The sequence below is a fragment of the Rhineura floridana genome, chromosome 8 (genome assembly GCF_030035675.1).
Source record: "Rhineura floridana isolate rRhiFlo1 chromosome 8, rRhiFlo1.hap2, whole genome shotgun sequence".
In the NCBI taxonomy this organism is placed as follows: Eukaryota; Metazoa; Chordata; class Lepidosauria; order Squamata; family Rhineuridae; genus Rhineura; species Rhineura floridana.
Window position 1 is genome coordinate 1,622,953 of NC_084487.1, and position 16,365 is coordinate 1,639,317.

The following is a 16,365-nucleotide window of genomic DNA, read 5'->3' on the forward strand; positions in this document are numbered from 1 at the left end:
CTATGATTCTATGATTTAAATTATAGTCATCATTTCTAAGTTTGTATATAGACCTATATATTAGCACAAGTAAATTTTATGCAGATTGGTGCCCTCTTTTTTTTTGTCCTCTCTTTCGGTAATGCATTTCCTCTTTCCTGGTGATAGGTTCAAGTGGGGTGCCCCATGGTACACAAAGTCTGCCTACTTTGACCATCCAGGATCTCTTGGACCGGTGGCCCCGTGCAGGATAGTTAAGAAGAGCCTGCTGGATCAGGCCAGTGGCCCATCTAGTCCAGCATCCTGTTCTCACAGTGGCCACAGTAGTGAGCAGGACCCGAGTGCAAGAACACTCTCCCCTCCTGAGGCTTCTGGCAACTGGTTTTCAGAAGCATGCTGCCTCTGACTAGGGTGGCAGAGCACAGCCATCATGGCTAGTAGCCACTGATAGCCCTGTCCTCCATGAATTTGTCTAATCTTCTTTTAAAGCCATCCAAGCTGGTGGCCATTACTGCATCTTGTGGGAGCAAATTCCATAGTTTAACTATGCGCTGAGTAAAGAAGTACTTCCTTTTGTCTGTTCTGAATCTTCCAACATTCAGCTTCTTTGAATGTCCGTGAGTTCTAGTATTAGCAGGGCCGGCTCCAGGAATGCCGGGGCCCTTGGGCATCAGCCTGCCCTGGGCCCCTCCGCTCCCCTTCTGTGATCCGTGGCATGAGCTGCACTGCGGATCACAAGACAAGAGCTTCTGAGCGACACACCGCTGCCCACCACCATCCCCCGCCACCATCCCCCCACTTCACCTACCTTTCTCTGCTGTTCTTTGCGGCTGCACGCACTGTGCGCGCAAGATTGCCATCAATCAAGATGGCGGCCGAGGTTTCTGTAAGGGACTGAAGCCTCTGCCACCATCTTGATTTATGGCAATCTTGCGCGCACAGTGCGCGCAGCTGCAAACAACAACAGAGTAAGGTAGGTGAAGTGGGGGGATGGTGGGGGGATGGTGATGGTGGTGGGCGGCGGCAGTTGCGGGTGGCTCGGAAGCTCTCATCTTGCTATCTGCAGCGCAGCTCATGCCATGGAAGGGGAGTGGAGGGCCCCTCAGGGGCCCCCAGGGGCTCCTGTAGCTGTGGGGCCCTCGGGCCAGTGCCCAACCTGGCCACCCTCTGGAACCGGCCCTGATTATGAGAGAGGGAGAACTTTTCTCTATCCACTTTCTCAATGCCATGCATAATTTTATACACTTCTATTATGTCTCCTCTGACCCGCCTTTTCTCTAAACTAAAAAGCCCCAAATGCTGCAACCTTTCCTCGTAAGGGAGTTGCTCCATCCCCTTGATCATTCTGGTTGCCCTCTTCTGAACCTTTTTCCAGCTCTGCAATATCCTTTTTGAGATGAGGTGACCAGAACTGTACACAGTATTCCAAATGCGGCCGCACCATAGGTTTATACAACGGTATTATGATATCGGCTGTTTTATTTTCAATACCTTTCCTAATTATCGCTAGCATGGAATTTGCCTTTTTCACAGCTGCCGCACACTGGGTTGACATTTTCATCGTGCTGTCCACTACAACCCCGAGGTCTCTCTCCTGGTCGGTCACCGCCAGTTCAGACCCCATGAGCATATATGTGAAATTAAGATTTTTTGCTCCAATATGCATAATTTTACACTTGTTTATATTGAATTGCATTTGCCATTTTTCCGCCCATTCACTCAGTTTGGAGAGGTCTTTTTGGAGCTCTTCGCAATCCCTTTTTGTTTTAACAACCCTGAACAATTTAGTGTCATCAGCAAACTTGGCCACTTCACTGCTCACTCCTAATTCTAGGTCATTAATGAACAAGTTGAAAAGTACAGGTCCCAATACCGATCCTTGAGGGACTTCACTTTCTACAGCCCTCCATTGGGAGAACTGTCCGTTTATTCCTACTCTCTGCTTTCTGCTTCTTAACCAATTCCTTATCCACAAGAGGACCTCTCCTCTTATTCCATGACTGCTAAGCTTCCTCAGAAGTCTTTGGTGAAGTACCTTGTCAAATGCTTTGTGAAAGTCTAAGTACACTATGTCCACTGGATCACCTCTATCTATATGCTTGTTGACACTCTCAAAAGAATTCTAATAGGTTACTGAGACAGGACTTTCCCTTGCAGAAGCCATGCTTCGGCAAGGCTTGTTCTTCTATGTGCTTAGTTAATCTAGCTTTAATAATACTTTCTACCAGTTTTCCAGGGACAGAAGTTAAGCTAACTGGCCTGTAATTTCCAGGATCCCCTCTGGATCCCTTTTTGAAGATTGGCGTTACATTTGCCACTTTCCAGTCCTCCGGCACGGAGGAGGACCTGAGGGACAAGTTACTCACTCAGTTTGGAGAGGTCTTTTTGGAGCTTTTCGCAATCCCTTCTTGTTTTAACAACACTGAACAATTTAGTCTTGTCAGCAAACTTGGCCACTTCACTGCTCACTCCTAATTCTAGGTCATTTATGAACAAGTTGAAAAGTGCAGGTCCGATCTACTTGTATCCCGAGAGTCCGTTGTTCCATCCTGATGCCCCCTTTTTGGTCCTCGTTTGCTTTGGCATTTGCTGATTCAATCTGCTGCATTGCTTGTTTTTGGTTGCAAAAAAAAATGCGTAATTTTTAAGGTAAATGCCTGTGTAAATGATCACGGTGTTCCACGTGATGTATTTTTTCCTATTTATCACACCTACACACTGTTATGAAGGCATCAGCTTGAATGAAATTAGGAAGGTAATGACGTAAAATAGATAAAAAAATTCAGAAAAAACCTGCTGTGCCTATTGCAGCCATGGCCCACCGCAAGAGATCTGTGCCAGTCTGAAAAGATATTGGAATTCAGTCGGAATCCAGCACTAAGTCTGATTTAGTGGATATTCTCCTCCATACCTAGTAATGTTACATGCATCCTATTGTGCAGGATTGTATTCCTCCCCTTGATGGAACAAAGGACTAGGAAACAGCCGAAAAGTTTCTTATAAATTTATTACATAATAATAATAATAATAATAATAATAATAATAATAATAATAATATAAGAAACATAGACCTCTCTGTGTGTGGGGCGTATCACAACATCAGGGGTAGGGAGGTGTGTGAGCCACTCTTCCCTTACTCTGTAGAAGGAGAGATCTTCTCAGGAAATCCATATAAAATAAGGGGGTGAAGTCAAACTGACCCTGTCAATTAAAAAACAGTTGAACAAACCAAAGGGCACACACAGGTGAGTGAGTGGGTGTAGGTGTGTGTGTGTGTGTGTGAATGGGTGGGTGACAGACAGGAATATGAGACTGGGAGCCGTTTTGGGGTGTGGGTTCATGTGGCTCTTCTGCAATGTGAGTTTTTTTCTGTGAGTGAAAAAGTCAAACCAGACTTCATTTCCGTTCCGAAATGGGCAGCAGCTAAAACAGCTTCTCTCTGTTGAAAGGGTAATGGTGAGGATTTTATTTCTTGCCTACTTTAAAAGTCTAGGAATACAATATGAAGTTTATGAGTAATACAGAGAATTAATGGGTTTAGTCAAGACTAAAAAAATTAACAATCATAAAAAAAACTTCCAGAGCAAAAATCTTGTCTCCAATTTGTACAGAAGGTAACAAAAGTCATTGAGAAGCCAAGGAGAAATCACAATTAGCTCTGTCTGCAGCTGTTTCCGCCCCTCCGCTCCCGCCCCGCTGCATACCTGCGGTTGGTTCACGGAATGACCCTCACACAGACGATGTCCTGATCTGCCTCCTGTTCCTGCCTTCTCTGAAATGGCTTTTTGGAATGAAATGCATGAGTTGCTCTGGGGAGAGTTGGGAGAGATGGCCCAGGAGGGTAGAATGAAATCCAGAAGGACCTGTCTACAAATGGGAACCAATAACAATCCCCTTTGCTTCAGCTGGGAACAAAATGTTGAGGCCTTCAGCTCTGTTGGAGGGGGGAGCAGGAATGGGCATCTGTGGGGCCGGCTGTGGAGGCCAGAGGTTCCTTCCAGCAGAGCAGCCATCCTAGAGGGGACAGCATGGCATGGAAACGAACAATGCAAAAGCCTTTCTTCACAACCAGGAAAGCAAAGGTGGGAGATGATGACCGGAACCCTTCATGAGGGCTGCTGAAGAACACGTGACTTGCGCAGGAGTCTGTGAAGCCCTGAAGCAAGAAGGACACTGCTCAGAACTCAAGACAAAGCCGGTTGCTCTATGGGCAAGCTAGCTGTGGCCAGAGGGATGCTTTTCTCTCCCATCTCATCCCTTCAGGACGCAAAGAGGAGGCTCCCTGGTACATGGTGAATTCCTCCCCATCCCTCTTCAGTGAGGGCTAGTGGCTCCATGTCAATGGGCAGTGGTCTCCGCTCCGTGTTTTAGTCTGACCTTTCAAGGAGCTGTCCGAGTTTTGGACTAAAACTCAGAAGCAGATTCCACATGGAGCCACTAGCCACCAGTGTCCTGGTTGCTGTGCCAAAGGGGAAGGCGGTGTCTTGGCCACAGCCTCATCTGCAGGCGGGCACCTCTTTCCTTTGGAAATCAAAGTAGCACAGGGCAGCTGTTTAAGGAGGGCCTGGAAAGTCAGTCTTCTTCCTAGGGGAGCTGCTGTCTCTGGCTGTTCTCCCTGCTCCCCTTTTATTTGGGGATGTGCTGTCTGATTTTTAAGAGGCTCCATCAAAGAAAGGGTCCTTGCCCCCTTTCCTATGCTCTCTAGCTCCTGCTGGGGGGAGAAGGATGCATTTTCCAAGACTTTACCTTTATTATGGCAAAATAAGGGGGGCCCCAGATCAGTTGGGCCCTTGTGGCCAAATTTTCTTCCCACTGCCAGGCGGAGGTCACCTGAGCAGATCCTGCAGTTGCTGCTTAGCAGTGTACTGTGTTAGGCACCACTGGATTGAAATCAATTAACACAAAGCTGAACTATGAGCAAGCTCCCAACAGGAGAGAACCCCCCCCCCAAATCATTAACCTTCATGACTGTGTAAATGAAAAAGGTGCCATGATGACAATGTGAAGAATTGAGGGGTTCACTTTCAACAATCGTACAAACATGTGGTCAAGCCTGGAGTTAGGATATGGGGAAAGGCCATCGTAGCTCAGTGGGGGAGCATCAGCCTTGCATGCTGCAGACGTTCCCCAGGTCAAGCCCCAGCAGCATCTCTGGGGAGGGTGGGGAATATCTCCTGCCAAAAACCCTGGAGAGCTGCTGCCGGTCAGTGAAGATGGATCCCAGTGGTCTGACCCAGTAGCAGGTGGCCTCCTGTGCTGATCTGATTAACGATCAACACACCCCTATGCGTCTTTCCTCAGAGCAAAGTCCCATTGCGTTCAGTAGGGCTTACTCCACAGGGAATGTGCAAAGGGATTGTGCCTTGGAGGCCCCAAACTGTTGGCGGCATTTATTTTAGGGGTATTGATCTGGTGAAAGGGAGGAGCCTCCGAAGAGATGCAGTTCCCAAACTGTCATAGGGTTTGACAGATCCACTGGCCAAACATTTGGATTTGGGGATGTTTGGGGAGGAGTGATTCAATGGTTTTAAGTCTCCTTCAGCCATTTGTACTTAAAAATGCAAATCACTAAGTGATATATATATATAAATGTTTTAAATACATGAAACAAAAATATGTCCAGGGACTCTAACTTTGGGTTACATCATTTACCAATTTATTACCTTCAGAGACCATCTTCCTGTCCAACCACTCGAGGTGGTTTACATTTTTATCATCATGGCTTAACAATCTTACGGTGGCGGTGAAGGACAGCTACGGGAAATGAACAGGTATCAGCCGGGGTGTGTGTGTCCTTCAGGATCATGTTACCTGTGCAGGAGTTTTGGTTGGGCGGTCACCTTCCTTTGTGCTGCGCCTGACCAGGACTTAGCCGTGGTGTCCCTGTGGCTGATGGCTCAAGGCCTTCAGGCAGTGTCAAGGGTATCACGCAGTGTTTGCAAACACAGTTACGGCTGCAGCTGCTTAGTGGGATAGAAGCTGAGCAGCCCCCCAGGCAGGGGAGGCTTCATAGGCCTTCCAGATAAGCGGCAGAAATCAGGGTTATGCCGCTGTCCAGCCCTCAAGCGGAGAAACAGAAGCCAGGGTGGCAGCAGGAGGGCTTTCCAGGAAAAAGGCATCCAGCTTTCCCAGTCCTGAAGTGAACTTCCTGCAGGCAAGTTCTGGTCTGCAGTCTTCCAGCCTCCACCACCAGGAGGAGGTGGGTGCAGGCAGGCAGGCAGGGTCTCCTTGAGTTGTCCCAGAAACAGCTGCAGAAGGGACAGAGACCCAGAGCCTATGACAGCACGAACTTCAAAAAGTGAAGGCTAGTAGCCAACCAGCAAGACTCCAAGCAGTCTCGCAGGCAGCCAATGCTACAGGAGGGATGACGGTGGTGGTGAAGGCAGCTCCCCCACGCCTGTGAGGAATGCCAGCCTGACTGTGGGGCACTTGCAACAGAGGAGTGGCTGACACCAGTGAGGAAAATGCAGGCCATGCCAGGGAGGCCTGCCGGTGGATGATGCTGTGGAAAGCAGGCGGCATGGGACTGAGCAGCCGAATAGGCCACAAGGCAAAGGGGAAGAGCCAGGAAAAGGAGAGCTCATGCCTCTTTTCTACCTGGAGATGGCACTGATTTCTTGGAAGAGCAGCAGGCAGGGAGACGTTCCAGGGAGGCATCCAAGTGCTGCCTCTGTGGGAGTACTACTTGCTTGGGCACTCTTAGAGAAGCAGATATGGCCATCTCTGGCTTGAAGGCCAGCAGAAGCGATGCCATTGCACACTGGAAATGAAATGGAAAGGCACGTGGCTTAACTGAGAAGGCAGGGTGGGCTATGGGTCAAACAGGAGGGAGCACGGGGTCACTGGTGGGAGAGGAAAGCTTCTGGCCTTGTGTGCTGCCGTTTCCCAGGACTTTTGCAGGGCTGTGATGGGGGCAGGTTGCTCTCTTGGAGGATGTCCCTCCCACTGTATAGATACATCAGGCAGAGAGGCAGCTTCTGGGTCAGGGAAGCCGCTGACAGGCTGGAGTCAAGGAGGCAATGTGGAAGTTGGGGTGAAGAGGCCAGAACTAGGGATGGGAGAATCTGTCCATTTCGGATTCTCTCAGATTCTTTTTTTCACATCTTAAGTACATTCTCCATATTTCAGTATCAGTCTGTGACTTTTTTTTAAAAAAAAGTCCTCACGAAAATTCATCAGCATTTTAGTGAGAATTTCTAATATACACATTTCTGTATGTAATTTTCCCTAATACAATTTTTTTGCAAAGCATTTCCCCTTAATATGTTTTTGTAAGTTATTTTCATGAATACGTGCACTGTTATGCACACTTTATCCTAGAATAGACATTTTTGTACACATGACTCTGCAGTGCAACATTCAGAGAAGTGTGAATTTCAAAGGATGGCTCCATTTTGGTCCACATCTCATTTCGGAAAATGCGAGTTACGTAGGTCTGCCTTTAAATGCAAACTGAATTGAATTTCTCTCCCATCCCTAATCAGAATGAAATGAAAGCTGTTTGGAGAGGACATTCGGAGTGACAGAATCACCCTGGAATTGCCACTTATGACGATGGAATGCTGGGTCCCCTCGAGAATGTAACCGATGGCTGGGGAAGTGTAGCAGGGAACAACTTGGACAATGAAGATGCATAGCCTGTGAGGACACGGTCTAGGTAGACTACTACAATGTATTCATAAGAACATAAGAACATAAGAAGAGCCTGCTGGATCAGGCCAGTGGCCCATCTAGTCCAGCATCCTGTTCTCACAGTGGCCAACCAGGTGCCTGGGGGAAGCCCGCAAGCAGGACCCGAGTGCAAGAACACTCTCCCCTCCTGAGGCTTCCGGCAACTGGTTTTCAGAAGCATGCTGCCTCTGACTAGGGTGGCAGAGCACAGCCATCATGGCTAGTAGCCATTGATAGCCCTGTCCTCCATGAATTTGTCTAATCTTCTTTTAAAGCCGTCCAAGCTGGTGGCCATTACTGCATCTTGTGGGAGCAAGTTCCATAGTTCAACTATGCGCTGAGTAAAGAAGTACTTCCTTTTGTCTGTCCTGAATCTTCCAACATTCAGCTTCTTTGAATGTCCACGAGTTCTAGTATTATGAGAGAGGGAGAAGAACTTTTCTCTATCCACTTTCTCAGTGCCATGCATAATTTTATACACTTCTATCATGTCTCCTCTGACCCGCCTTTTCTCTAAACTAAAAAGCCCCAAATGCTGCAACCTTTTCTCGTAAGGGAGTCGCTCCATCCCCTTGATCATTCTGGTTGCCCTCTTCTGAACCTTTTCCAACTCTATAATATCCTTTTTGAGATGAGGCGACCAGAACTGTACACAGTATTCCAAATGCGGCCGCACCATAGATTTATACAACGGCATTATGATATCGGCTGTTTTATTTTCAATACCTTTCCTAATTATCGCTAGCATGGAATTTGCCTTTTTCAGGTGATGCTACTTCCACAGCTGGGTGTCAGAGGATAGCTAATGGCCACTGAATGGTACCAACTTGTAATACCAATATGACACAACATGGTATGTTGGAGCGACCGTTAAAGCTAGGAAGCTAACATCAGAGAGCAGTGCATGACAATGGGATGCTGGATCACAGAGGATGCTTGTGCTTGATGGCAGCCTTCTCCAGCCTGATGCTGCCCTCCAGATATTGAGCCCCAGCCAGCACAGCTGTAGGATGCTAGGACTGATGGGTGGTGTTGTCCAAAACCTCTGGGGGTACACTAGGTTGGGGAAGGGTGCTTTATGAGCATCACATTGGATTCTCAACAACAGCAACATGACTTCTCCAGATTTTAGCAGCATTAGAGGTGAGGTCGGGCGTGTCTTGGATCAATGTGAAATGTAATTTTAATTTGTTAAATTTTCCATTGGTTTATAGTTCAGTGTGTGCTGCACTTTCATTTCTTAGTTTGCAACCCGTCTCAGGCCTGTTAAAAAGTTTGGAGACAGGCAGGTGAAAATTAAAAAACAAAGTATGAGGTCAGTTGCCAGATTACGGTTTGTCAGAGACTGCAACATTGACCAGGTGTTTTTGAGGCTGGAGGGTTGATACCAGCCCACGAGGTTTCAGTGCCGAGTGATGCTTTTTTTTTTGCATTTGGTACCGCTATGTGCTGCTGTCTGAAAAGGAGAAACTGGTACCTGACTAAGTCTACAATCCTAAACACACCGGGGGAGTAAGTCCTAATGAACGCAGGGGGACTGAGTATTTATGCAGACGATGGGGCTGTAAACATATGACTATTTAACACTAGGCTGATGCAGCATGATGTGCAAAGATGGGTTCTGTGCACAGACAATGCTATGGGTAGTGGAGGGCATGATTTGGTTCACAGCATGTGTCAAGATCAAAGAGTACAAATATATTAGGGCAATTCATTTTACTTTCACCGTTTCGAAATATGGTATTTAAGAATCAGAGGTGAAAAAGTAAAATGTGTAGATACGGCCAACACATGAAAGCACACACATACTTTTGAGACAAGAACACCTGTGTTGACTTAAACTTGTGTTTGCTTTGATGTATTCCATTGCCACATTGGGATTCATTTGGTTTTGAAAGAAGGTCTGACATGTTGGCTGGAACGCAATTGTTCTATCTGCCTAACTTCTTACTATTGTGAAAAGGTATGTGCGCAAGAGAACTAAACCAGGCCATACACACACTGCCCATTCAGGTGAGCCAAATGTCTCCTCTGGGCAACTGCAGGTAGCCTTGGCAGCCAATTGGCTTAGAAGGGGTGCCTGTGCTTTTCAGCTCCGTTTGCACAGAGGTGCAAAGAATCTGTTGAGCTCCTTCCTGATGTTGAGATTTAATTACACACATCCCTTCCTCCCCACACAATCAGAAATTAACAATTCTACTTGGCCGTGCCTTTTACTAGGAAAGTCTTTAATTACAGCCGGCAGCTCCCTGGCCTGAAAGATGAGCGGGCGAGTGATCAAACCCTCAGTTCCAACTACTGGGAGGAAACTTGGGAAAGCAAGACCTCCATCACCCAGCAGGAGCAATTCGAAAGCATGGATATTCTGGGGTGGGGACACTGTCTGTTGCCAGCCCTGCTAATTTCTTCTTTGAAATACACATGGAAAAGTCCAGAGATGTGTGAGGGTTGGCGAGGATTTCCACCTTCCTCCCCTCTAGCACCAGAAGAATTAATGCCTTTTACAGAGGAAGCGTACCCTGGGGGCACACTCCTTCCCAAAGCCCTACAGCCTCTTTGGAGAGGGAACATTACCAACCATTCTTGCATGGACTGGGCAAATTGGTACATGGAGTTGAAAAGGACCCAAATGCAGCCATGGTGGGATGGTAACAAGATTCGGCGCTCAGGCGAAGCCAGACTATCTCTGAGCTCTGCAGGAGGGTCTTTCCCTGTCCTTATACCAAAGAGCTCTCCCTCCCGCAGCATCTTTCTAGGCCCCAGAGAGGGAAGGCGGGCTGGAAAGTGTGTGGTCAAACATGCTGGGAGGGGAAGATGCGGGCTGCCCTCCAAGCTCAGCCGGCCAGAGAAAGGCAGCTTCACTTCAAAGGCTGCATCCAGGTGGGAACGGCTGGGCCACTGGCTGTGCAATTAGCACCGGACCTGGTGATCGCAAAAACAGAGGCACAATGTTGCACAACTGGGGGGGGGGCAACAATCCCTCATTTCAGCTGTGCCAACTCCCTGGCTTGCCACTTTGGCTAGTGAACTGGAGACCAGCTCAAGATTTGGTGCAGTCTCCAGGTGGCCAGCATGCCTCTAGCTGTACAACCCCACACACACATGGACCCAGTTCAGAAGGGCCCCTTGTCCTGCCTCCCTGAGGAATTGGGCCTGGATTTGGGACAGGGGCTTGGCTCTCCCAGTGGATCAGCTCCACCGTCGACTCCGTTCCTCTGCACAGCTTGGGTTTCCATAGAATTCTGAAGGAGGTGCTGGGCATTAGCCGGTTTCTCTCCCCCCCCCCAAAAAAAGCATCAATTGGCAGGGGCAAGGGAAGAGCTTTTGAGGAGAGGGGTCTTCTCCCTCTGGCCAGGCCTGCCCTGCAGCTCTGCCCCAGCAAGAATGGAAGACTTGGCATGCCCCCAAAACCAAGTGCAACACTGTCTTTTTTGCCCTCCCCCCACAATTCTTTAAAATCCAGAGCATCTGAAAGGAGCTTTAAAAACACTCTTTTTTCCACATTCATTGTCAGTCACTAAAAACTCCCACAAGCGTTGCAGGAGGGAGCAGAGAGCCCCCCCCCTAGCAAGATAATAGCTTCAGTAAACCATAACAAAACAAGGTGGCTATAGATATAGATATATAGATATTTCTTTTTTTCCCCTTTTCAAATATATAGCTGATTAAAAAGATGCAAAAATGAGTGACTAGGACGGAGTGGGTGGGATCCCTGGTGCTGGCTCCTTCTCGTTTGGCTCGCCAGCAGATCTACAAAAATGCACAGAGATTATAGACTCCTTCGATGCGTCCCACGACCCCAGAGAAAACGCAACCTCCCCCCTCCCCCATGAACGTTGGCAAAGCAGAAGCTGCTGGATTCGCCACTTGCCTCCCCTCGATGCCCCCAAACATGCTTCTATCCATGCGACTTCAGTCCCCCTCTCGCCAGGGGGAAGGAACACCAGTCCTCCAAAAGGCAACTCCTTCTCCTTGTGTGTGTGCATGTTTCTCTCTCTCTCTCTCTCTCTCTCTCACCCCCCAGGCACATCGGTCTTCTTGTCTTCCTGGCAATGAGATGATCCTCTTGGGGGGCAGGGTTGGGATATGTTAGGGGGTGGGGAGTCAGGCCTGCTGACTAGCCTATGAGGACAAGGGTTTCCTTTTCTGACCTCACCAACAGCACTACTGGTGGGCAGTGCAATGCCCAAGCCACATCCTCTCTCAAAGCTGCTGTCCAGGAAGACCTCTGACACTCTGCTGACTTTCTCGGGGATCCCTGGGGATCAGTCCGCCAGACCAGGAAGCATCTGATGCTGCTCTACAGCTACCTGCAGGACGCACACCTAGCCAGACAGCTGCTTGGCCCACTGGCAGTGGGCTCGGTCCCTTTCTGAAGCTGCCCCGGGCCAGCATTTGACCTTCTGAAAGGCTAATGCAACACCAACCGCTTGGCGTCCAGGAGCCACAATGGACAGTCACTGTTAGCTAAGAGCTCTGCTGGGACACAACCAACCCCACCCCCAAGTCAGTGACCCTAAACGGATTGGTCCCTGGCCTGTTAACTATCCTTCTTCCTCCTCCTCCTCTTTGGTGCCACCTGCCTACTATCTGAGCCTCTCTGCCAATGTACTCCTCACAGGTGGTATAAATGTATTAGGGAGCACCCCCCTGCCCCAGAACCACCTGTCCTGCAGTGAACTCTTGGGGAAGGGCACATCAAGTGATATACAGGCCCAGACTCACCCCCCCAAAGACAAAGGGGTCTGTGTCTTCATGCAACATCCCTGTTCCCCCAGGGCATTGTGGCTCCAGTTCCGTGGATGCCTGGGAGCCCAGAGGCTCTGCATGGGTGAGAGAGGGAAAGAGAGAGTCTGTCCTTGCCAGCTCCCCACCCTTCAGTGCAGTGGTCAGAGTAGAAAGCGACTCCCATTGGTTCCTGTTTACTCCTCTAGTAGAAAGGCCCCCCCAGCCCACCCACCCTCTAGGGAGATGGCCCCCGGAGAGAGGGCCAGCACTGCCCGGGATGGTCAGCTGTCTACCAGCTGTTTGAGTGCCCGCTCAATGTTCATGCGGTGTCCAACCCGCGTCACCCCCAGCTCCACAAAATCCTCCTTAGTCAGAGCTGGCAGGTGGGTGCCCTCAATATCGTTGTCCTCAAATTTGTCTCGGTGCTCCACCAGGTTAATGCTCTCCAGCCAGTCCCCAACATCATACTTGTTCCACAGCTGGAGGGGCTTCTGCATGAAGGGCCGAGGTGGGTGGAGGGCGTGCAAGGGCCCCCCCGAGGAGGGCGAGGGTGACGGGGAGCGGCTCCGAGCGCTCACACTCCTCACCACAAAGCGCACCTCCTTAGGTTCGTGCGGGATGGAAAGGCTGGAAGATTTGAGGATGGTGGGCGGGGTGAGCCCGTAGGGCCGCATGGTGCTCAGTGGGTCTGTCCTATCCAGGGCAGGCTTTACCGGACTGGGAGTGCGGCGGGTCACAGGGTAGCGGCTGCCAGGACGCACTGTGTAGGTGGTGCCGGCGCTGCGCTGGGAAATGGTGCTCAGTTCTCCTAAACTACTGAAAAGTCTGTGGAGAAAGAGAGAGCAGAAGCTGTGGTGAGAGAGGTCCTCCGACACCAGACACACATACACAAGCACACACACACAAACACAGGAGAGCAGGGGCGTTGTGGTTCTGCAGAGCCCACAGATGTTCCCTCATACACCCCAAGGCAGCCAGCTGCAGGAGGCAGCAGGAGGCACAGATGTCTCCCACTCTCCTCCTGTCTACAGTCCCAGAGAGCCTTCCAGGAAGAGCTTTATAATTATTGGCCGTCACTGACTTTTCCTAGGGTGATCCTGTTAATTCCCTTCTGCTAAATCCTTCCTTTTCCTTTCAGAAATTAAGATATCCTTAAAACGTCCAAAGTGCGAGTCCATCTTGATGAGGGCACCTGCAGCTCCAAAAAGCTTTGATGCACCCCGGAGCTGGACAGGAGGGATTTGCCCAGGGTGTGGATCTTCAGGGAAGGGTAACATGAGATGACAAGGAACCCACCCCACTTTTATTGCATCTGCCTGAGAGTTTTTAAATAACTCAAATGTGAAACTGCTGTTTTTCTAACAAAAATATGCAACTCGTTTCGAAGAACAGTCTCTGTAATACCAATTCTTAAAAAAAAAGAATCCAAAGGGATCTGGGAAATCACATGTGGGTTAGATTATTGTCTGTGCCAGAAAAACTGGTGGAAAGCATTGTTAAAGATAAAATAACCAAGCATATAGAAGAACAAGTCTTGCTGAAAGAACCAGCATGGCTTCCGCAAAGGTAAGTCATGTTTCACTAATCTATTAGAGTACTTTGTCAACAAGCACATAGATAAAGGTGATTTAATTAAAACTGTGTAATTGGACTTTCAAAAAGCACCTCAGCAAAGACTCCAGAATAAGCTTGGCAGTCATGGAAGAAGAGGAGAGATTCTCTTGTGGATTAGGAACTGTTTAAGGAACAGGAAGTAGAAAGTAGGAATAAATGGACAGTTCTCCCAATGGAGGGCTGTAGAAAGTGGATTCCCCCAAGGATCAGCACTGAGACCTGTGCTTTTTAACTTGTTCCTAAACGATCTAGGGTTAGAGGTGGGCAGTGAGGTAGGCAAGTTCGGTGACAATACAAAATTTTTCAGTGATTAAAACAAAAAGGGATTGCGAGGAGTTCCAAAAGGATCTCTCCACACTAGGTGAATGGGCAGTAAAATGGCAAAGGCAATTCAACGTAAGCAAATGTACAGATACGTATTGGGCAAAAAAATCCTTATTGGGCAAAAAACCCCTAAGTTCACATATATGCAAGTAGGGTCTGAAGTGAATGACAAGGAAGGAGACCTTGGGGTCATGGGTGATAGCTTGATGAAGATGCTGACCCAGAGTGGTAGCCACAAAAAGTGAATCCCATGCTAGGGATCATTTGGAAAGGAATTGAAAAAACTGCGCATATCATAATGTTGTTGTACAAATCTATGGTGTGACCACACTTGGAATACTGTGTACAGTTCTGCCTGCCTCACCTCAAAAAGGATATGGTAGAGCTGGAAACGGTTCAGAAAAGGACAACCAAAACGATCAAGGCGATGGAGTGCCTTCCCTATGAGGAAAGATTATGGTATTTGGGGGCTTTTTAGTTTAGAGAAAAGGCGAGTCAGAGGAGACATGATAGAAGTGTATAAAATTATGCATGGCATTGAGAAAGTGGATAGAGAAAACCTTTTCACCCTCTCATAATACTACAACTCGGGACTATCAGATGAAGCTGCATGTTGGAAGATTCATGACAGACAAAAGAAAGGACTTCTTCAGGCAGGACATAGTTAAATGTGGAATTCGCTCCTACAAGACGTAGCACTGGCCACCAGCTTGCATGTTGTTGTTATGTGCCTCCAAGTCGATTACGACTTATGGCATCCCTATGAATCAGCGACCTCCAAGAGCATCTGTCATGAACCACCCTGTTCAGATCTTGTAAGTTCAGGTCTGTGGCTTCCTTTATGGAATCAATCCATCTCTTGTTTGGCCTTCCTCAGAGGATTTGCTAAATTCATGGAGGATAATGCTATCAATTATCCATGAAATTATCCATAATTATCCATGAAACTAGCCACGATAGCTATGTTATACCTCCACTGCTGGAGGTAGTATGCCTCTAAATACCAGTCACTGGGAATCACCGGTGGGGAGAGGTGGTGTTGTGCTCCAGTCCTGTCGGTGGGTTTCCCTTTGGGGCATCTGGTTGGCCACTGTGAGATCAGGTTGCTGGACTAGAAGGGCCTCCGGCCTGATCAATCTGCAGGGCTCTTCTTATGCTATAGGCATGAGAGATCTCACAGATTCCCCAGAAGGAAGATCGGCAACTCTGACTGGCCTTTCAGATCACAGACAATGATCTGTGTCTGTATGTAAAGCAAACCATCAGAAGAAATCACTAAAGTGAAAATGCTCTTCAAAACATCTCTCATGGCTGTTGAGTTGTTCTCAGTTCAAAGGCACCAGACAAAGTAAGGTCAGCTGCTTGTCCATCATTTTGGAGTGTATTTTTAACTGTTTCTTAGCTGTTTTTATCGCATTTGGTACATCGCCTTAAGATGTGTGAGAAACCCAATAAATAAACAAATAAACTAATAAGTGGAAGTATCACTTATGATGTTGGCACTATCTCTGAGTATATGTGCATGCGGGAGGGCACCGAGAGTCCAGGGGAATAGCCGAGGTAGGGAATGGCAGGCCTTGCTCTCCTTTGGTGGTGGAACAAGGATTGGGGATTTGGATGTCAGTTCAGAGAGAAAACAATCTTTTCTAGAGGACTAAAAGGCAGGGATCATGCCAAGTCCATCCCTTCCTGAGGGCATGAGTCCTTCAAACGCTCTCATCTCAAGAGAGAACCTCTTTACTTCAGTGTGCGCATCGTCCATGCTTCCTTGTGCCACTAGCAAGCACACCTACAATCTTCCACTCTTGGTCACACGTTTGTTGTTGTTATGCCTTGTATTATTGTCTGGTGGCTTTTGCTGAATGTGACAAAATGTGCCTTGAGACTTGCTAGAGTTCTTGCGCTCTGGATGTACAAGGAGACACCTGCATCTCTCTCTCTCTCTCCTTTTCGGACAGCTCCAGCCAGAACCCACGGAAGGTGCCTTTTGCAGACCAGAATAATGCTGCCTCCAACTGTGAGGAGGAACACAGCCACCAGGGTGGGTAG

General features: G+C 48.4%; 1 protein-coding gene across 5 annotated transcripts in view; it reads right to left on the reverse strand.

Annotated features, from left to right (window-relative positions):
- Positions 1–3,641: 3,641 nt before the first annotated feature.
- SHANK3 (SH3 and multiple ankyrin repeat domains 3) overlaps positions 3,642–16,365 on the reverse strand; it is a 445,396-nt gene continuing 432,672 nt past the window's right edge. For 2 of the 5 annotated variants that reach the window (XM_061637959.1, XM_061637960.1), the window contains one exon: positions 7,739–13,203. In XM_061637959.1, coding sequence (XP_061493943.1) covers positions 12,660–13,203 — 544 coding nt within the window. In that variant the 3' untranslated portion in view covers positions 7,739–12,659. Of the gene's footprint in view, positions 4,136–7,738; positions 13,204–16,365 lie in introns of those variants that run through there. The other 3 variants (XM_061637962.1, XM_061637961.1, XR_009764300.1) reach the window with 3 other exon arrangements.